We start from the raw sequence: 21,087 nt of genomic DNA, 5'->3' as shown, positions 1-21,087 counted from the left end.
TCTACCAGCAGTTTATGAAGGTTCCCTTTTCTCTACATCCTCTCAATACTTGTTATTACCTGTCTTTGTGAGTATAGCCATTCTAACAGGTGTGAAGTTATAACTCATTACGGTTTGATTTGCACTTCTCTGATAACTAGTGACATTGAACATTTTTTCATATATATTTTTTCTCCTTTACCCATATGTTTACTTCATGAAACACTTTTCTGCACCTTTTTCACTTAGAAATAAATCTTTAGTATCCTTTTATATGAACTTTAGATTCTGCCAGTGGGTAATTTTAGCTTAACTTTGGAAGAACTGATGTCTTTATAATGTTGAGAGCTGGCTTATGTAAGACATCAAATATATTTTCTGTTTGTATCTTCCTTTGGGTCCCTCAGTAATTGTATTTATTTATTTATTTTTAATGAGAGTGAGAGAGAGAGGGACAGGCAGACAGGAAGGGAGAGAGAGATGAGAAGCATCAACTTCGTTGCAGCACCTTAGTTGTTGATTCATTGCTTTCTCATATGTGACTTAACCCGGGGGGCTCCAGCTGAGCCACTGACCCTTTGCTCAAGCCAACGACCTTTGGACTCAAGCCAGCAACCATGGGGTCATGTCTATGATCCCACGCTCAAGCCAGCAACCCTGCGCTCTAGCCGGATGAGCCCACATTAAATCCAGTGACCTCGGGATTTCAAACTTGGGTCCTCTGCATCCCAGTCCGATGCTCTTTCCACTGTGCCACTGCCTGATCAGGCTTGTCTTCTTTTTCTTAAAAAGTACATTCGATTTGTATAAGCTTCTGGATCGGGGAAATCTGGCTTGGCACCTGCTCCCTCCTGTCCTCCTGGCCCTCATTTTCCTTCCTTAGAAGAAACCAGTATCACCTTGTCTCCTACGTATCTTTTCAGAGCTACGTTATTGTACCCACCAGTAGATGCATACTGATCTAGCCTCTCCCTTTGCTTCTTTCTTTTTTTTTTTTTTTTTTTACATAAAAGGCAGAATGTTACATATTCTGATATGGCCTGACCTGTGGTGGCGCAGTGGATAAAGCGTCGACCTGGAAATGCTGAGGTGATATGTACTTTTCTTTAGTCACTTAACATAATTTGGAGGGACTCATGAATATTTAAGGAGTTTCTTCATTTGAACAGTATTCAGTACTCTACCATATGACTGCACCATAACTTAGTTAACCATTCTCTAGTTTATGGATGTTTTGGTTCTTTCCAACTTTTTGTTATTTTACATAGCATTATAGCCATGACCATTTATATATATCACTTTGGATATAAGCCCGTAAGACTACAGGAGAACTATCTAAGGATGCTGGATCAAAGGGTAGAAGCAATGAGGTTTTGACACATATTGTGGCCTTGCCCTTCCCTGCCTGCCAGGGGCAGGAATGCCTCACCTAGCACCACTTAGTGTGGGAAGGTGTAGTTCTTTCCATCTAAGAACCTTTCTGTGAATTTCTCTGTTCATATATTTTGCCCATTTTTTTTTAGGTTATTGATCTGTTTCTTATTTTATTAATATTTTTATTTTTTATATAGTGAGAGGTGAGGAGGCAGAGGAAGATTCCCACATGTGCCCCGACCAGGATCCACCCGCCAGACCCCCTACCTGGTGATGCTCTGCCTGTCTGGGCCCTGCTCAGTTGCTAGGAAAACGAGCTATTTTTTAGCACCTGAGGCAAGGCCATGGAGCCATCCTCAGTGCCTGCCTGGGGCCAACTTTTCTCACTGTTTGAACCATGACTGAGAAGAGAAGAGAGAGAGAGAGAGGAAGGAGAGGGGGAGGGGTGGAGAAGTAGATGATTGCTTCTCCTGTATATCCTGACTGGGAATTGAACCCAGGATATCCACATGCTGGACTGACACTGTACCGCTGAGCCAACCAGCCAGGGCTTGTTTCTTATTTTTAGGTGCTTTTCAGTTTTTAGGAAAGTTAGTCCTGTGTTTGGGATATGAATGGCAGATATCCCTTGGTTTGTCATTTATCTTTTGGCTTTCCTTATAGTGTATTTTTAATGAGGCAAGAATGTTTGCTTTTTATATAGTTGAATATTTTACTTCTTTCTTTATCCGTCTCAGTCTATCATTTCCAAAAGACTTTTTGCTTGTTTGATTCTTTTTCTTTTTCTTTTTTTTTTTTTTGAGTGAGAGAGAAACAGGAAGGGGGAGAGATGAGAAGTATCAACTTGTAGTTTTGTCACTTTAGTTGTCCATTGATTGCTTCTCATACATGCCTTGACTGGGGGCTCAAGCCAAGCCAGTGACCCCTTGCTTAAGCCAGTGACCTTGGGCTTATGTTTATGATCCTGTGCTCAAGGTGGCGAGCCTGTACTCAAGCCAGATGAGGCTACCTCTGAGTTTTGACCCTGAGACCTCAGTGTCCCAGTCAACACTCTATCCACTGTGCTACCACCAGTTAGGCTCTGAGATGATTTTTTAGATTCTTATATGGTTCTACTTTTTGTAATCAAATCTTCAGTCCTATAATTTATCCTGTTGTAAGTTGTGAGGTCAGAGTCCAACTTAGTTTGTTTCTAGATTGCTCCACAGGTATCCCAACTTCATCCACCTAGTTTGAATTCCTCTTATTTTATCTTTTTTTTTTAGAGAGGGAGAGAGGGACAGACAGAGAGAGATGAGAAGCATCAACTCATATTTGCGGCACTTTAGTTGTTCACTGATTGCTTTCTCATATGTGCCTTGATGGGGGGGGGGGGGGGGGCTCCAGCCAAGCCAGTGACTCCTTGTTCCAGCCAGCAATGTTGGGTTTCAAGCCAGCGACCTTTTTGAGTTCAAGGCATCAACTCTGTGGTCATGTCCATGATCACCCACTCAAGCCAGCAGCCCTGTGCTCATCCTGGTGAGCCGCACTCAAGCTGAATGAGCCCGTGCTCAAGCTGGTGACTTTGAGACTTAGAACCTAGGTTCTCAGCATCTATCCACAGATCAATGCTCTATCCACTGCGCACCACCTGGTCAGGCTTGAATTCCTTTTATTGTATACTAAATTCTTATATGTAGTTGGGTCTATTTTTGAATTTTCTGTTCAGTTTAATCAGTCTGTCTGGTTCTAGTAACATGTACAGTGGTCCCTCAGTATCCATGAAGAATGGCTTCCAGAACCCCTTATGAATACCAAAATCCATGGATGCTCAAGTCTCTTATTTAAAATGGCACAGATCAATGCTTCAGTTGGCCCTCTGCATCTGTGAACTCCCAACTGTGAATTGAAAATATGGAGTGCTGACTGTACTGTTTTAATTACCATGGATTTATATTTTTTAATATGTGGTGAGGCTGATTCTTATTCTTTACTCTTCCTTTCCCTCACTCCACACTTCCAGAATTTTCCTGATTTTCCTGCTTGTTTATTTTTCTACATTGACTTTCAAGTCAACTTGTCTAGCTCAGAAAAAAAAAATTTGTGTGTTTAATAGGCTGGTGCATATTTATAAATGAGAGAGAGTTAGTATCTTTATGCTGTCTTCTGTCTTGGAGCATACTATGTCTGTCCATTTGTCCAGGTCTCTTTGCTTCTCAGTAACACTGAAGATTTTCCCTCCTACAGATCTTTCACATTTCTCTTTAAGCTTATTGACACCCTGGTCGGATAGCTAGTTGGTTAGAATGTCGCCCTGGAGCACAGTGGTTGCCGGTTCAATCCCTGGTCACGGCACATACAGGAGTAGCTTGATGTTTCTGTCTCTTTCTCCCCACCTCTCTCTCTCTCTCTCAAAAAAAAAAAAAAAAAGTTTATTGGCATTTTATATTGAAAAAAAAGTTTTTTTCCCTTACTGATTTTAGAGAGAGACAGAAACATCGATCTGTTTTTATATGTGCCTTTATAGGGGATCAAACTGGCAACCTCTGTGCACCTGGATGATGCTCTTACCAACTGAGCTGTTTGGCCAGGGTGATGTTTTATGTTTTGTGATGCTATTGTGTTTTTGTTGTTGTTTGTTTGTTTTTGCTTTAGGTGAGAGGAGGGGAGACAGTGAGGCAGACTCCCACATGTGCCCCGACCAGGATCCGCCTGGCAACCCCATCTGGGGCCACTGCTTGAATACTGAGCAATTTTTTTTTTTTTGACAGAGACAGAGTCAGAGAGAGGGACAAATAGGGACAGACAGGATGGGAGAGAGATGAGAAGCATCAGTTCTTCGTTGTGGCACCTTAGTTGTTCACTGACTGCTTTCTCATATGTGCCTTGATGGGGGGGGGGGAGGGCTACAGCAGAGTGAGTGACCCCTTGCTCAAGCCAAGACCTTGGGCTCAAGCCAGAGACCTTGGGTTCAAGCCAGTGTCCTTGGGCTTCAAGCCAGTGACCTTTGGGCTCAAGGTAGCAACCACGGGGTCATGTCTATGATCCCATGCTCAAGCCAGTGACCCTGCGCTCAAGCTGTTGAACCCATGCTCAAGCTGGATGAGCTTGCGCTCAAGCTGGCAACCCTGGGGTTTTGAACCTGGTTCCTCTGTGTCCCAGTCTGACGCTCTATCCACTATGCCACCGCCTAGTCAGGCCTGAGCTGTTTTTAGCACCAGAAGTTGATGCACTTCAACAGTTATACTCAGTGCCCGGGGCTACGCTTGAACGATGGAGCCACTGGCTGCTAGAGGGAAAGAGGGAGGGGGTGAGAAGCAGATGATTGCTTCTCCTCTGTGCCCTGGTAGGGAATTGAACCTGGGATGTCCATATGCCAGTCTGGGACCTGTTTTGTGATGCTATTGTAAAGTGGGTCTTTCATCCTGGTTTTTACCTAGTTATTGCTTATAAGTATCGATTTATGTTTTATTGCTTTTGAACCCAACAAAAAATTTCACTAAATTTTTTTATTGTTTGTAATGGTTTCTCAGTTGAACTTCTTGGGTTTTCCAACTCAAAAATCATATTATTGGTAACTAATAGATTGTTTATCTTTTTTCAATTTTTATACCTCTTAGTTATTTTTGGTCTCTAGAACTTTAGAGCAATATGAGTAACAGTAGTAGAAGTAGTAGTGAAATGGATATCATTATCTTATTCCTGACCTTAATGGAAGTTTTTCTGTTGTTTTTCCATTAAGCAAGTTGCTGGGGTTTTTTTTTTTTTTTTTTTTAAATTTTTCTGAAGCTGAAAACGGGGAGAGACAGTCAGACAGACTCCCGCATGCGCCTGACCGGGATCCACCCGGCACACCCACCAGGGGTGATGCTCTGCCCACCAGGGGGCGATGCTCTGCCCCTCCGGGGCGTCGCTCTGCCGCGACCAGAGCCACTCTAGCACCTGGGGCAGAGGCCGAGGAGCCATCCCCAGCGCCCAGGCCATCTTCGCTCCAATGGAGCCTTGGCTGCAGGAGGGGAAGAGAGAGACAGAGAGGAAGGAGGGGGGGGGGTGGAGAAGCAAATGGGCGCTTCTCCTATGTGCCCTGGCCGGGAATCGAACCCGGGTCCCCCGCACGCCAGGCTGACGCTCTACCGCTGAGCCAACCAGCCAGGGCCAAGTTGCTGGTTTTTGGTTTAAGGAAGTATCAACCTATTTTTATTTTTTATTTTTTTGATTTTAAAATTTTATTTATTTATTTATTTTTTACAGAGACAGAGAGTGAGTCAGAGAGAGGGATAGACAGGGACAGACAGGAACGGAGAGAGATGAGAAGCATCAATCATTAGTTTTTCATTGTGCGTTGCAACACCTTAGTTGTTCATTGATTGCTTTCTCATATGTGCCTTGACCGTGGGCCTTCAGCAGACCGAATAACCCCTTGCTGGAGCCAGCGACCTTGGGTTCAAGCTGGTGGGCTTTTTTTTTTGCTCAAACCAGATGAGCCTGCGAGCCTGGCGACCTCGGGGTCTTGAACCTGGGTCCTCTGCATCCCAGTCTGACACTCTATCCACTGCGCCACTGCCTGGTCAGGCCCTATTTTTATTTTAGTAAAATTTTTATTTGTTTAAGTATAGTGAGTATTGAGTTTCATCATATGCCTCTTTTATGTCTGTGGAGATGATCAGATGACTTTTCCCTTTTGATCTGTTAATCTTTTTTTTTTTTTTTTTTGCAAGAGAGAGAGAGATGGACAGACAGGAAGGAAGAGAGATGAGAAGCATGAACTTGTAGTGGCAGCACTTTTGCTGTTCATTGATTGGTTCTCATACATGCCTTGACGAGGGGCCTCAAGCCAGTGACCTCAAGCCAGGTTTTGAACCTGGGACCTCAGCATCCCAGGTTGATGTTCTATCCACTGCATTACCACTGATCAGGCTGATCTGTTAATCATCTTGGCATCATCTATTTCTTGGCTCTTGCTAGGTCAGGAGCTCTTGAGTATAGGGATGAGACCTGAGTCTCCACTGCCCGGTGCAAGGCTATTTTGAATGAACAAATGAATGAATGGCCTTTCCTAAGCATTACTCCTTTTCCCTCTTGCTAGTGGGAGGGGTCACTCACTCATAGGACCAGGACCCCAGTGGCTGTATGATGCTGGGTTCACTTGCCTCCTGGAGCATTCTTCCTCCAGGGGCAGGTAGATGGGGTGAAGCTCAATCCCTAGATTGGGCCTGCTGGGGAACCAGCAGTAGTATCCCTCAATCCTACCCATACTTGTTAAGCCTGTGGGCCTGACCCTTAGCTGGGAACTGCTACCTTAGAAAAAATTGGGCCCTCGCCCGGGTCTTGCAGAGGACAGAAAAGTGTGTGTGTTTGTGCCAGACACAGCTGTTGGCCAGCCATGCAGCGGTGGCTGAGGCTGTGGGGAGGGGTAAAGCAGGACCTCAGCTCTGAGTCCTGGAAGGCCTCCTAAAAGAGACATAAACTGGGTGCTTGGTAGCCATGGGGATGGGTGGTTTCCAGCAGAGGGAAAAGCCTATGTTTTCAGAGGCCAGGGAGTACCTGGCCTTGCCTGGCACATGGGGCACTGGGGAGAAAGCTCAAGGATAGAGTTTGAGCCCATGTTGTGCGAGAGCCATACAGGGAGGCTGATAGGGGAACCACATCTGGGCAGCCCTGCTGCTGGCTCTCACCCATGCCTGTCTGCCTGTCTGTTTCAGGTCTGGACAGAGCCCTCCTGGCTGGCCTCTGCTGGCAGGAATCATGACAGAGGCCGAGGATGCAGCACTGTCGGTGGCCGAGTGGCTGCAGGCACTGCACCTGGAGCAGTACACCAGGCTTTTTGAACATCACGGACTGGTGCGGGCCACAGACTGCCAAGGCCTCAGCGACTCTCACCTGGTGGACATGGGTGTGCTACTCCCCGGCCACCGTCGCCGCATCCTGGCTGGCCTGCTCCGTGCCCATGCACCTCCAGCCCCGGCCCCCCGCTCTACCCCACGGCCTGTGCCCATGAAGCGTCATGTCTTCCGCTCACCGCCTGCACCCACTACTCCCCCTGAGCCACTAACCGCAGCTAGAGTGGATGAGGGACCACCCTCTGCCCCACCCATACCACCCCGGAGGAGCTGCCTTCCTCCTGCCTGCTTCTCTGCCCCATCCACAGCTGTGCCAGACCCTGTACTGCCCCCACTGCCTGCCAAGAGGCATTCGGTAGAGCTAAGTGTTCCACTTGTGCCGCCTCGCATTGGGCCCCCACGTCCACCTGTGAGGTGAGTGGATGCCATCCAGGGTAAGAGGTACATGGGCAGAGGATCCTAGAGGGTGGAGAGGGGGTTTGTGACTTTTGGTACTGTAGATAGAAAGGCTGTTCCCAGTGGAGGGAACAGCACGTGCAACTCAGAAGTAGGAAGCACCTTCTGGATTACTTTGGGCTGACAGTGTGGCTGAACTGCTAGGTGAAGTGAGGGTGAGGCTTGTGGCTGGTGCTGGTGGGATGTGCTGTGAAGGCCAGGTGGGCATCCAGGATGGTTTTAAGCAGAATGATCTGATGAAAGCTGAGTGCTAAAAGGATGATTCTGGCTGCTGATGGGGTTGGTGGGGAAGGAGACTAGGAGACCAGTAAGGCACAGGGCCAGGTGTGGTGTCCCCACCCAGACTGCATGAAAGAAGTAGGCAGATTAGAGAAAGAAATCGTTTCTAGAGTGGACAGGACTTGAGGACAACCAGGCTGTGAGTGGAGAGGCCATGGGGAGCTGCAGTAGCGTCCAGGTTTCCATCTTGGGTGAACAATGGTGCCATCACTGACCTGGGGACCCAGGGACAGAAATTAGTGTAGGAGGAAGTCTAGAGTTCAGGATGGGGCCTGGTAAGTTTGAGATACTGTGGGGGTTCGGGGTATGTTCTAGAGTCAGCTGACTCTAGGTAGCATGTAGATGGAGCCTCGGATGGTGAGCTTGTGTGGGAGCAGGGACTGCCCAGGTTCTGGTGCTGTGCTCTGGCTTTCCCCTTTATGCTGCTCTTTCCACGTGTCACCAAATCCTGGGGACACTTCTCAGACCTCATCCTACTTGCCCTCCTTCCTCAGAATTGTTTTCTCCCCTCTGGATTCTGGTATTTCTTTCTTTTTTTTTTTTTGTATTTTTCCGAAGCTGGAAACGGGGAGGCAGCCAGACAGACTCCTGCATGCGCCCAACCGGGATCCACCCGGCATGCCCACCAGGGGGCGATGCTCTGCCCATCTTGGGGCGTTGCTCTGCCGCAATCAGAGCCATTCTAGCGCCTGAGGCAGAGGCCACAGAGCCATCCTCAGCACCTGGGCAAACTTTGCTCCAGTGGAGCCTTGGCTGCGGGAGGGGAAGAGAGAGACAGAGAGGAAGGAGAGGGGGAGGGGTGAAGAAGCAGATGGGCGCCTCTCCTGTGTGCCCTGGCAGGGAATCAAACCCGGGACTCCTGCACGCCAGGCCGACGCTCTACCACTGAGCCAACCGGCCAGGGCAGTATTTCTTGTTTTCTTGCTATTCCTCCTATTTCTGTGGATGTTCCATTTTAAATTCTTTCACATGTGCCCTCCTTTCTGCCTTTGCTGGGATGCCCACCTAGGAGGGAGTATTCCCACCTGGGGCTGGTTATGTACTTAGGGGTGTAATGGAGATTTATTGCAGCACTTAGACCTAGTCAGCCTGATCTGGGAAGGCTTCTTGGAGGAGGAAGAGATGTATAGACAGAGGTCTCCTGGTCCCTATTATTGTTGGGCACTATGCTGGGTGCTTTGCTTACATGATCTCATTTGATCCTTGCAGCAAGCCTTCTGGGGTATATGTGTTCTGTTTTCAAGCAGAGAAACTGCAGCTCAGAGAAGGGAGGGAAGCACTGGCTGGATCCATGGAAGTATATGCTCAGGGAGCCTCTGTGTACATGTAGGACCTAGGAGGTTTTCCCCACCCAGAGAGAGGCACTGGGTAAGCGGCCTTAAAGGCAAGCCAGGGTTGTAGTGTTCTGAAGTCTGATGGGTGGAAGAACAAAAAGGGTTTGTGCCTTTTCTGGTTCATACAACTAGGGATGGTACTAGGGTCCCCCAAGAGCTTGGCTTGCAGCCTAGATTGGAGTTTCCTGGTGCCGTTGCGACCTCTAGTGGCCATTGCCCTGCATGCAGGAGTTATTTCTATTTCCATTAATTCCATCAGGATGGGTGTGTGTGTCTGGCGGAGCTATGGAAATGGATAAATCAGGGCAGGAGGTAGGGCCCTGTTCAGAGGGAGCTCACCAAGGCTGAGGAGGCAAAACCCCTGGTGGGCAGTGGAGGTCTAGATTCCTGCTTAGGAGGCAGGATACCTGGGGCAGGCCCAGCTAGCGTTGTGACTCCCATTAGGAGCTGCCCCTCTGGGCTTGTTTCCCCACCAGGTACCCTCCTTGGCTTTTCATGGTCCTTCTGGTGCCAACAGCTGAGTTCAGGAGACTTGCAAGTTAGAGAAGAAGTCCTATGCACTCCCCACGTACCAGCCCTCACTCAGAGCCTGTCTAAATTTAACCACTTCGCCAACCTCTGGGGGAGGCCAGGCTTCCATGGTTAGGAATCTGGCCCCTTGTAGTGAAAGGACCTGGAATTTATTCCATGCTGAGAGAATTTATAAACAATTATTCCTTGCAATTTGGAACTGTTCCTTAGGGCAGAGTGTAGTGGGCTGCCAAGTCTGGCTTTCTGTGTCTTGGGGACTTTGACATTTGGAATTCTGAGCATCTGTAGTCCTAGTGCTCCTAGAATGTACAAAGTCGTTAAAGCCCAGTAGTGGAAAATTCACAGCAGCTGGAACCTTGTGTATGTACCAGGTGAAGGCTGGGTAGGGGTGGGGCCAGAATGGAGCCTGATTGGCTACGCCATCCTCTCACACCCCTTCCAGTAACCCCAGGCTCCATGGTAGATGGTGGCAGACTACTCAACCTGGCTTGTTCCTGCCCCGTTTCAGGAGTCCCCGCTTCCTCATATGGCCTTCCTGGTTTTGCTAGCACTCTGTGGTGATGGGGATCTCACCCTCTCAATCTTAGGGTCTCTTACAACAGATCATATGGTGGAGGAGTGAACATTTTTTTTTTTTTGGTGACAGAGACAGAGAGAGACAGAAAGATGGACAGATAGGGACAGACAGACAGAAAGGGAGAGAGGCATCAATTCTTCGTTGCGGCACCTTAGTTGTTCATTGATTGCTTTCTCATATGTGCCTTGACTGGGGGGCTACAGCAGACCGAGTGACCTTGGGCTCAAGCTGGTGAGCCTTGCTCAAACCAGATGAGCCCATGCTCAAGCCGGCGACCTCGGGGTTTTGAACCTGGGTTCTCTGCATCCCATTCCGATGCTCTGTCCACTGCACCACTGCCTGGTCAGGTAGGAGTGAACATTTCTGCCTGGTGCCAGCTCGTCACCAGGCTCCCCGGCAGAATTTGGGATTATTTGCTGTGTGTGCACGTGTGTATTCTTGAGATAGTGACTCTAGGTGTGCTTGTTTATGCAAACTGTCAGGGTTGTAGTGTGCACAGATTCTAAGGGAGGTGATGTGTGACCCTAATATACTGTTTCAGTGGTAACTTAGGAGTTCATCAGGGCCCTGTACACATACATGTGCCCATGTATGCTGGTGGGGTGGGGACTCCAACAGCATGAGTCCATTTTTGTGTGCTCATGCTGTGGGTGGTGAATTGGCAAGTGTGGTGTTTATGTACTGTCAGGTGTGAGCCTGTGTAAGTACATGTGTGTACAGGTGATGTCAAGAGGAGTCCAAGAATGTCAGCTCCATTAGAGCCGAGAACCTTGTTGGTTTTCTTTATCTCTGAATCCCTACCATCAGGAACAGTCCCAGGCACTTAATCGTCCCTGAGAAAGTGTCTGTCTGTTGTGTGACTAAATACATGAAGCCTACATAAGCTTCTCTGCTGCTGCTCTCAGGGCCCACTGGACGCTGAACAATGGGGTCAAAGGGCCCTGAGCTCACCCTCCCAAATCCCTTTCTACCACCCAGCCGTGTCACCTAGATGTCTTAGGAAAGGAAAGGCCTTAAGAGGAGAAAGGCAGAAAACCAGCAGGGATGCGCCCTTACGCCTTGCCCCAGGTGGGTCAGGACTCTTAGAACCAGGTTTACCATTCTGTCTGGCCTGGGAGAACCCACTTTACCCCCAAAGGAACTACGCTTCCACCTTTATTTAAGCCTATGATAGGGAACTTGCTGATGTGTCCAGAAATGCTGAGAATTTTGCTCAGTTACGTAGTCCAGCAGATGGAAGCCGATGTTCAGATCCTGCTTCTGGCCTGGGGCCAATCTATCCAGTTCTAAGTCTCATAGATGTGAACCTCCCTGAGCCTGCTTTTCTGAGAGTGGCAGAGGGATCATTTCTGATCAGTGTTCCAGGATCACTCTACAGAGTCTCTCCTAGACTAGTCTGGGCTTCAGTTTCCTTCTTATATACTTGAATGCCTGGAGATACCTCAGAAGGATGCAGTATTTGCCAAGAGGGGACAGCCGCCAGCTGGAGTTACACTGCAAGGCCTCCTACCTGTGCCCTTGGCTGCCTTGTGTCTCAGCCAATCCGTGGTCTTTCTGTAGGCTGATCACTTGTTGCCATGGCAGAACTTGCTCCCTTCAAAGAGCCTCTTTCCCAGCCTCTCTGGGCTTCTTTGTAGGGGTGGGGAGGGCCAGCCAGGGCCAGGGCTTCCTGTCCTTCCACTCAGTAAGTGGACAGCTATATGACACTGGGACCTGGTTTGTCCGATTCCAGCTGAGGCCCGGGGGGGGGGGGGGGGAAGGGGCGGCTGGGAGTGGGGAGGAAAGATCTGCCCCAAGGGATTCTGGGTGACTTTTCTCTCTTTCTCAGTCAGTGTTTTCAGGAAGTATGTGTTGGCCAGGGCTGCAGGGGGTGGGGGAGGCGGAGAGCAGGAAGCCTGGGTAGACTAGGGCTGGACGCAGACACACACACAAACACATTCACACTCTCACTCATTTACTCCTCCCAGACAGATCCTCAGTTATACACAGAAACACACACTCAGACCAGTGATCGCAGACGCTCAGAGACACAAATCACAGGCACACAACCACACCTGGATCCAGATTTAGCCTCAGACACACTCAGGGAACAAGTGCCAGGCTGTCAGCTCCGCCTGGCCAGAGCTGTGGGAATCCTCAGGCTCAGGACCCAGGAGGCGTCTGAGGGTGAGCGAGGGGCTGCCTTGGGCTGGGCTGTCTGCTGGGGGCGGGAGGCTCCTCCTGAGAGCCTGGGAAGGCAGGAATCCCTGTTTGTCTGCCTGTCTCCTCTGGGCTGTTTTCTGTATTGCTCTCCTCCCCATTCCTGTTTTGGCTCTCAGAATTTTCTCTTTTATTTCACTTTTCCCACATTTTCTGTTTTTCCTCCTGCCCTTTCCTTTTCTCCCCATTTCCTCTTTCCTCCCCTTACCTTGGGCTTTCCAATTTCCCATCTCCCTATAAGCCTCTCTCCTGGGTCCACTGGAAGCCCATAGTCCCTGTTTGCTAGGCCACACAGACTGCTTCCGTATGGAGCCCAGTGCTGATCTTGGTTCTAGCTTCCTACACCACACTGAGGATCCTCTCAGGAGGCTTAGATAGACTTATTTCAGGGTCAAGTTCAAGCGTGCTTTGCCTCTGGGCAGCTCCCACCTGAACACCGTTTCCCCCGTTCCCCACCTCCAGTCCAGGGTGATAGAGAGACCTGCCAAGGGCTGGTACTCAGTTGGCTTAGTTCTTACTCCTCCTTCCCAGGGCTGGTAGTGTGGTGGGTATCTATGTTGTTGGGGAATGGGACTGGCCTCCCCTTCCCCCCAAATGCTGTGGTTCTCTAATGAACTCAACAACCCTGTGCGTGGGTCACTGGGGACATAGAAATGCCTCTAACCAGGTTCTGCCCAAGTACCCAGCCCTGCCCTCTGTGCTCAGCTTATCTTCTGTAGGGCTCGGCAGACGTCTGCACCTTCTCCTGCCGGGCCAGCCCTGGTTGGGCAGTTGGGATGGGTGGAGGGGTTCAGTACAATGTGAGCTCCCTGAGGACTGAACTTTCTCCTCCTGCTACCCTGACCAGGGTCAGGAAGTGCATAGAGCTGCCATGGGAGACACAGGCCTCTGCCTCCTCCTTCTCAGGCAGCAGGGCTGGCCTCTGAAGAAGCTCAGTGAGGACATGATGGTAGATGAGCCATGAAGGGCACAATAGGCTGTGTGAGCTTAGAGAGGGGAGCTATTAGGTGGACTTCCTGGAGGAGGAGGAGTGTCCTGAGCAAGTGGAGTTGATGATCTGAAAAAAAAAAAAAAGGCTCCCAGCAGAATGCCTGGGACATAGAGGGTACTTAGCAAATGATAGCTCTTATTTCAGGGAGAAGTGTTAAGAACTGGGTGAAGCCCTAGTTGTGAGGGTAGATAGCAAGTTCATTGGGTATTTACTACTCTGGAAGATTAGCGGAGCTGCTGACCTTTTCCAGTGATCTGGATGTGAGAGGGCAGTGATCATTTAGGCATTCAGCACACTTGCTGAAGCCCCCCTCTGTGTTGGGTGTTGCCATGGCATGGAGAAGGATTGGCCCTCTCACAGCATGTGCAGAAGGTCCAGACCTCACATCTAAGCAAGGGAAACACCAGGAAGGGCTTTTTGTGTTATGGCCTGAGCAGAAGTCAGTAGAACAGCCATGCTGGAGGGAGTGAACTTTGAGTTTCATAATGGAGAAGGAAAAATGGGAGCAGCTGTGAAGGAAGCAAGAAGCATAAGACTGAGGCCTGGGCCTTGTCTAGCCAGGGAGCAAATAAGGAAGCAGGCAACTGCGAAGGCCTGTGGGAAGGGGAGGTCAGGGTAGGAGACAGATATGTTCAGATCACTGGGCCTAACCCCGTCTTTTGGTCCTGCTGGTGAGAGTCCAGGAGTGGGGATTGGCCTGGGTTCCTCCAAGGCCTGTGTGACATTTTAGGGCGAAGGTCCTGATTCTAGGACAGAGTGTAGGCCTGGGTTTTTGGTCCTGTCAGTTCAGTGAGGCAAAGATTGACAGTCACAGCTATTCTGAATGATCAGAAGTGTGGAGGCTGGAGGAGGCACCAAGTGGAGGGGGAGGATGTATGATTTGGATCTCTTGAAGGAGGAGTAGGAGGTGGCTGGACAGGGAAGGCTATTCTAGTTGGAACAGCATTTGCAAAGTCCTGAAAGTTTGCATTTATGGAATGCAGCTCAGTCACAGATGGCTGGAATGTGGGTGGAGAATGAATTTAAGGCCAACCTGAGATATTCAGACTGCTCCACTCTGTGACCCACCTGCCCTTATAGTGAGACCTAGTTCCTTTTGCCAGAGATTGATATAGGCAGAAAGATATGAAGAAAGAGCCAAGGGCCACTTTGCAGGAGGAGGCTATGCAGCAGGTCCTGCTCCAGCGGGTGGGTCTGAGCCTCCTTCAGGCACAGCCAGGGTGAGAGAGTTGTGCTGATGATACATGGGAGGGCTTTCCTTACTGAATGACCAGTAAGTCTGGAAGCAGATCAGAGAGGAAACTGAAGCTCAGAGATGAAGTGACTTGCTTTGTGAGGTCACAAACTGATAATGGTCAAGCTAGGATTCAAGCCCTGGTCTGCCTGGCTCCAAAGCTGTTAGCTGGAGTGACCATACATCTCATTTTGCCTGGGACAGGCCCTGTTTACACCAGTTGCCCTGACATAGTTATTAATAGTGTCTCTTTTAACTCTCAGGAATGTTCTGTTTTATGCCATTAATTATGTGGTCCCCCTACTCTAACTCATTTTGGCTTGGGACCCCCTCACATGTGCCCCAACCCCTAGGTATAATGTCGGCTGTGTGTATTTGGCCTAATCCAGTAAGGCAAACTGGAGGCTGAGGGCCCAGTCTGGAGTGGATCAGTCCTTGCCCATGAGTGCCCAGGCTTGCTATGGGCATAGGAGGGAGAGCAGATGGGTACACATGCCACTTGGATAGAGGAGAAAGGGGCTGAAGGAGCACAGGAGCCAGGGGAAGGGGTCGGGAAGAGCAGCTCTGCATCGGCATCTCAGAGGCCGTCTAGCTGGCTTAAAGCAGCCAGGTGGGCTTTCCTGGGCTGATGTGGTAGGGAGAAGGCAGTGAGGAAGAGGAAGCTATTTGAACAAAGGCTTGGCAGTAGGGCCACTGGGCACATACTTAAGGTTGGGGCTAATCTTCTGGTCTAGGGAGTCAGAGTCAGCAGGAAGCATCCCAGCTTTGCCTCAGCTGTAGATTGGAGCTTGGCTGTTCGTAGGGGTGCAAGCACTGAGTGGCCAGGACTCCAGCTGAGCTGGAGCCCTCTGTGGACTCTGCCCCTTCCCCTGGGGTTTTCCCACATGCTGTGACTTCCTGAGGCTATTTCTCCTTTTCTGGGCTTAGCCCTGACTCAGCATGGCTGATTCTCTGTGGTTGGCAGGCAGGGGTCAGCCAGGAGGCTTCCTGGAAGAGGTGGCTAGAATGAAGTCTGGAGGTTCATGAGGGGACCCCTGGCTCCCATCTTCTTAGCACATAATCCTTTTCCTTTGAAGGCTCTGCTGGGAGAAGAGCCCTTTGTACCTGTTCCCCTCTCCCTTTTGCCATGGTTACAGCAGTCTTCACAGCTGTGATGACATTCCCTCTTAGACTGAATGTCAGCTCCAGAGCTGCCTAGACCCCTCAGATCCAGGCTATGGCCTCATTTATCACTGGTGCTTGAGGTTGCAGCTGTGGTTCTAGATTACCTGAGTGTAAATCCCAGCTGTAGGATGAAGGGCAAATTACTTTATGTCTCTGTGCCTCAGTTTCCTCATATGTAGAGTGGGGAGAACAGTAAGCCATTCCTTATAGAGCCCTTGTGGTGAGTAAAGGAATGAATTCATGTAAAGTGTTTAGAAGACGGCTGGGAATACATACACACATACATAATTAATATGAATTAATTAATCCAGGTCTTCACTTATTTACTAAACCCTGCTGAGTGCTAGACCCACCATCATGAATAAAGTAGTGTAGCATTTGCTTCAGGGAGCCCACATGCTGGGGAGGCCTTAGGATGGGCAGATCCTTCGCTGATGATCAGAACAGTGATAGGGGAGCATTGGGGACCAGAGGTGGTAGAGCCAAGGCTGCCTGGGCTCCAAGCATGCTCTGTTGCCACCATCTTCCCCTCAGTGCTGCCCTTGGTTCTGGGGAAGGTTGGAGAGCCAGGCCCACTGAGCCCTGTTTGGCTGGAAAGGGTGGAACCTGTCCCCTCCTCCTCTGGGCCAGTCTGACTGGTCCTGGCCTGATGCTTGGAGTTCTGCTCTCAGCTGATGAGCCCAAGCCCTCAAGGGCCCCTTCTTGGAGTCTGGGAGGCTGTGTGTGATAGATTGCTTTGCCTGCCAAGAGGGCTCGTAGGGCACTGCACCTGATCAGCTGGGGGCCTAAACCCCAGGTCATGCCCTTGGGCCTGTGGGGACTCACTCAGTCTCTTAGTCATCACTCACCCTTCCATTTGCTTTCCTCCCAGCCCTCAGGGACACCCTCTCCACCTACCTAATTGCCAATCTGTCCATTCATCCACTCATCCACTTGTTCCGTCTGTCCATTCATCTGCCCACCCACTCACTTAATCATACTCTTGTTGCTGACTCAGCCAGGCCCTGTACTGGGCTTTGGGGATAAAGAATCAAGTCCAGGCCCTGGCCGGTTGGCTCAGTGGTAGAGCATCAGCCTGGCGTGCAGAAGTCCGGGGTTCGATTCCCGGCCAGGGCACACAGGAGAAGCGCCCATCTGCTTCTCTACCCCTCCCCCTCTCCTTCCTCTCTGTCTCTCTCTTCCCCTCCCTCAGCCGAGGCTCCATTGGAGCAAAGATGGCCCGGGCGCTGGGGATGGCTCCTTGCCTCTGCCCCAGACGCTAGAGTGGCTCTGGTCGCAACAGAGCAACGCCCCGGAGGGGCAGAGCATCGCCCCCTGGTGGGCAGAGCGTCGCCCCCTGGTGGGCGTGCTGGGTGGATCCCGGTCGGGCGCATGTGGGAGTCTGTCTGACTGTCTCTCCCCGTTTCCAGCTTCAGAAAAATACAAAAAAAAAAAAGAAAAAAAAAAAGATAAAGAATCAAGTCCAAAGCTGCCCCTGCTCCAGAGAGAGTTAGGGTCAAGTGGAAGAGACAGCCTGCTGCAGCACCCACCGGGGGGGTCTTCTTAGGTCCAGCTAAACATTCATGCCCTCAAGACTAGCATAGGCCCTCTTGGCTGGATTCCCTGAGAAGCATATAGGGAGGGACCAGCTGGCCACCAGGGCCGGGGCAGGTTTTCCTCTCTGTGGGGTCCTCATAACGGTCAATGCCACTATCTACATAGCTGTCCAGGAGCCATTCCCTGTGGCCCTCTAGGGGACAACTCAGGGTTAAGGTAGTGAGACTCATAATGGACAGGTGTGGGAGCCACCCCGGCTTAAACATCCTTGCCCCGAGAAGCCAATATGTTTTCTAAAAACCCCACGGGTGTGGTTTCAGTTTCCTGCATGGGATGTACCCAGCTACAAGCCACCACATCCAGGGAAGCCCAAAGCTCCTACTCCTTCACTAGGAGAGGGCTTATAGTTTTGTTTTTTTTTAGAGATACAGAGAGTCAGAGAGAGGGATAGATAGGGACAGACAGGAATGGAGAGAGATGAGAAGCATCAATCATCAGTTTTTCGTTGTGACACCTTAGTTGTTCATTGATTGCTTTCTCATATGTGCCTTGACCATGTGCCTACAGCAGACCAAGTAACCCCTTGCTCGAGCCAGCGACCTTGGGTCCAAGCTGGTGAGCTTTGCTCAAACCAGATGAGCCCGCGCTCAAGCTGGTGACCTCGGGGTCTCAAACCTGGGTCCTCTGCATCCCAGTCCGACACTCTATCCACTGCACCACCACCTGGTCAGGCAGGCTTACAGTTTTTCACAGTCTAGGTGCAATTTGTCACTCAGGCCACTCTTGCCAAGGGCAGTGTTGCCTCAGAGCATGGCTGACATGCCACCTTTAGCAGGTTTCTAGGAGAACAAAGTAAGGAAGCTAGCTAAAGGTCAAATTCTCACACAGAAAGGAAGAGTTTCATTCAATCTTTGCCCACACGTGGAGAAAAGACAGAGGACAGGGCGATATTGAAGTGACCATGTGTCCTAAGAAGCCCATAGACTGGATTTAGAGCTCAGGTTCTGGCTTAGATACCAGCACAGTACCTGGCACAAAGGAGGGAGATACTTTAAAACTTTTATTTGAAATAATTTGTCTAAAGCTCATAATAGAAGGGAACATAGGTAGGGACTAGGGAAGCATGAGGAGGCATCAGGAAAGACTTTCAGAGAAGGGGAAGCTGAGTTTGGAGTATAAGGATGAGTAGTTGTTCCCCAGTCAGAGACCAGGGAGAGGGAGGGTCCTGGAGGCAGCCCCAGCAGGAGCAGAGGCTGACATCATGGTCACACCAGCCCTTCCTTCCTTGCTTTTGCAGTAGTCACACACCATCGGTCACTGCCACAAACATTGGGCAATAGGCTAGGCTGAAAATAACCGGTAGGAAGAGTTGTCCATGCACTCTGGTGCTCCTCCTTGGCCCCTGCTGGACCTTTGCAGAGATAATGGGTGGGGCCAGGCCTGCAGGTCTCAGACACCTTGTTCCAGCTGGTGGTCCCTTCACATCCTGTGTGCTGGCACATGATGCTCCTTGTATTGGTTAATCCTCCAACTACCCTGTCTGGTTGATGATGCAGTCCCCACTCCACAGAAAAGGAAACAAGTTCATAGTGGCTGGGTGCTTACCCCAGGACACACAGGAACTAAGACTGAGGCAAAGTTCAAACCCACATCTCTGATGTCAGAGCCCTTTGGGAGACTGCCAGCCTCCTGGGAGCGGTGTGATCTGTGCTGAGACAGACAGACAGGGGCACTGGGTTATGGGAGCCCAGGGCCCCCAAACCCAGCCTTAGGGAGTCAGGGAAGTGATAGAGATGAGGAGCTGGTGTACAAGAGGAGTGTGGTGGTGTCAGGTGAGGTTGAGACATCTAAGTTCATCTGGGGGATGGTGAATATCTGTGTCTGGGACAAGAGAGAAGGTAGTCTTGAGCCAGAGACCTACAACTCAGGACCTCGGGACCTGGTTTCTAAGTCTCTGTCCTGCTTGCTACGCCTCAGTGCTCATTTCATTTCATTTCCCCCCTGCTATTTGCCAACAAACTTTTGATCCTTTTTTTCCCTGCCTTCTCTTTTGAGTTGAGAGGAGGGGAGATAGACTCCTGCATGTGCTCCAACTGGGATTCACTTGGCAACCCCTATCTTGGGCTGATGCTCTGCCTATCTGGTGCCATATTTTTTTGGGGGGGGGGGTTGTGGCAAAGACTGGGAGAGTCAGAGAGAGGGACAGATAGGGACAGACAGACAGGAAGAGAGATGAGAAACATCAATTCTTCGTTGTTGGTTCCTTATTTGTTCATTGATTGATTTCTCATATGTGCCTTGACCGAGGGGCTACGGTGGACCGAGTGAGCCTTGCTCAAACCAGATGATCCCGCGCTCAAGCTGGCGACCTCAGGGTCTCAAACCTGGGTCCTCCACATCCCAGTCCGACGCTCTATCTACTGCGCCACTGCCTGGTCAGGCTGGTGCCATGCTCTTAACCAAGCTATTTTTAGCAACCGAGGCAGAGGCTCCACAGAGCCCTCCTCAGTGCCCAGGGCTGATGTGCTTGAACCAATCGAGTCATGGCTGCATGAAAGAGAGAGAGAAGGGAGAGGAAAAGGGGTGGAGAAGCAGAAGATCGTTTCTCCTGTGTTCTCTGACTGGGAATCGAACCCGGGACATCTACACGCCTGGCCAACCTGGCTCCTACCACTGAGCCAACCAGCCAGGGCCAAATTTCTGATCCTTAAAAGCTCAGCTCAAGCCTCACCTTCCAGCCTTCCCTGACTCCCCAGGCTAGCATGTAAACCACCCACACCCCACTCTGGTCTTCATTCTTCTTCAACAGTGGAGACGCCATGGGTGCATGTGTCTAAAAGCTAGAGCTGTGGGAACAGGTCACCATGTCACAGCAATACAGCTAAAGAAGGTGCCTGCTTTCTTTAGGCTCTGGGGAGCTTAAGGGTTTGGGACAGGGGATGAAGTCAAGGAGGGCTGTGTGGAGGAGGGCTCCTGTTTGAATTTTTAGAACAAATGAGTTTTGCTGAGCTCAGGTGAGCTAGGACCCAGTGGGTTTGAGTCCTGACTCTGTCTCATAGTGATGCTAGCCCAGTGACTCAGCAACACTGAGCTAACCCCTGTTGTCCAACTTTTGGTTTGTTCCTAGCCTTCCCTACAAGGAGGAAGAATCGCTGTCATTACCACTGTCATGCTCTCCCCAGCGAGAACCTGAGGAGCCCCTGGCCATCTTCCCGCAGGGCCCTCCCCAGCCCCCGTCTCCCAGCCCCCCAGAGATTCCCCCAAAGCCTCTTCGCCTGCTTCCAGAGTTCGGTGAGTGCCACAGCTGGGCCTGGGGCTCTGGGGGGGTGGCCTGGGGTCTGGCCCTCTAGTAGTCTGCAAAGATGCAAGGTTTCCATTCCCCTTCCGGTTGGGCCCTGCCTCCGACCCCCTGTCTGGCCCCTGGACAGGTAAGCATCATTCTCTTTACTCTCAAAAGAGAGATAGCACTGACTTATCTGACCTACTGACTGTTAGGTGTGGGCACATGGCATATTTCTGAGCTGCCCATGGTTTAAAAGTTGGGGGCTATTTTTCATGGTCATGGTTAGTTTGCTGCCCCTTAGAATGTTCACTTTTCTTGGTTTTTGATTCAT

The 21,087-nt window shown here is 50.3% G+C and overlaps 1 protein-coding gene across 7 annotated transcripts in view; it reads left to right on the top strand.

Annotated features, from left to right (window-relative positions):
• ARAP1 (ArfGAP with RhoGAP domain, ankyrin repeat and PH domain 1) overlaps nucleotides 1-21,087 on the top strand; it is a 73,325-nt gene that overhangs the window by 21,281 nt on the left and 30,957 nt on the right. For 6 of the 7 annotated variants that reach the window (XM_066367791.1, XM_066367825.1, XM_066367810.1 and 3 more), the window contains 2 exons: nucleotides 7,035-7,586; nucleotides 20,601-20,764. In XM_066367791.1, coding sequence (XP_066223888.1) covers nucleotides 7,078-7,586; nucleotides 20,601-20,764 — 673 coding nt within the window. In that variant the 5' untranslated portion in view covers nucleotides 7,035-7,077. Of the gene's footprint in view, nucleotides 1-7,034; nucleotides 7,587-12,188; nucleotides 12,516-20,600; nucleotides 20,765-21,087 lie in introns of those variants that run through there. The other variant, XM_066367835.1, reaches the window with a different exon arrangement.

The sequence above is a fragment of the Saccopteryx leptura genome, chromosome 1 (assembly GCF_036850995.1).
Source record: "Saccopteryx leptura isolate mSacLep1 chromosome 1, mSacLep1_pri_phased_curated, whole genome shotgun sequence".
In the NCBI taxonomy this organism is placed as follows: Eukaryota; Metazoa; Chordata; class Mammalia; order Chiroptera; family Emballonuridae; genus Saccopteryx; species Saccopteryx leptura.
This window is presented reverse-complemented; position numbering and strand designations above follow the sequence as displayed.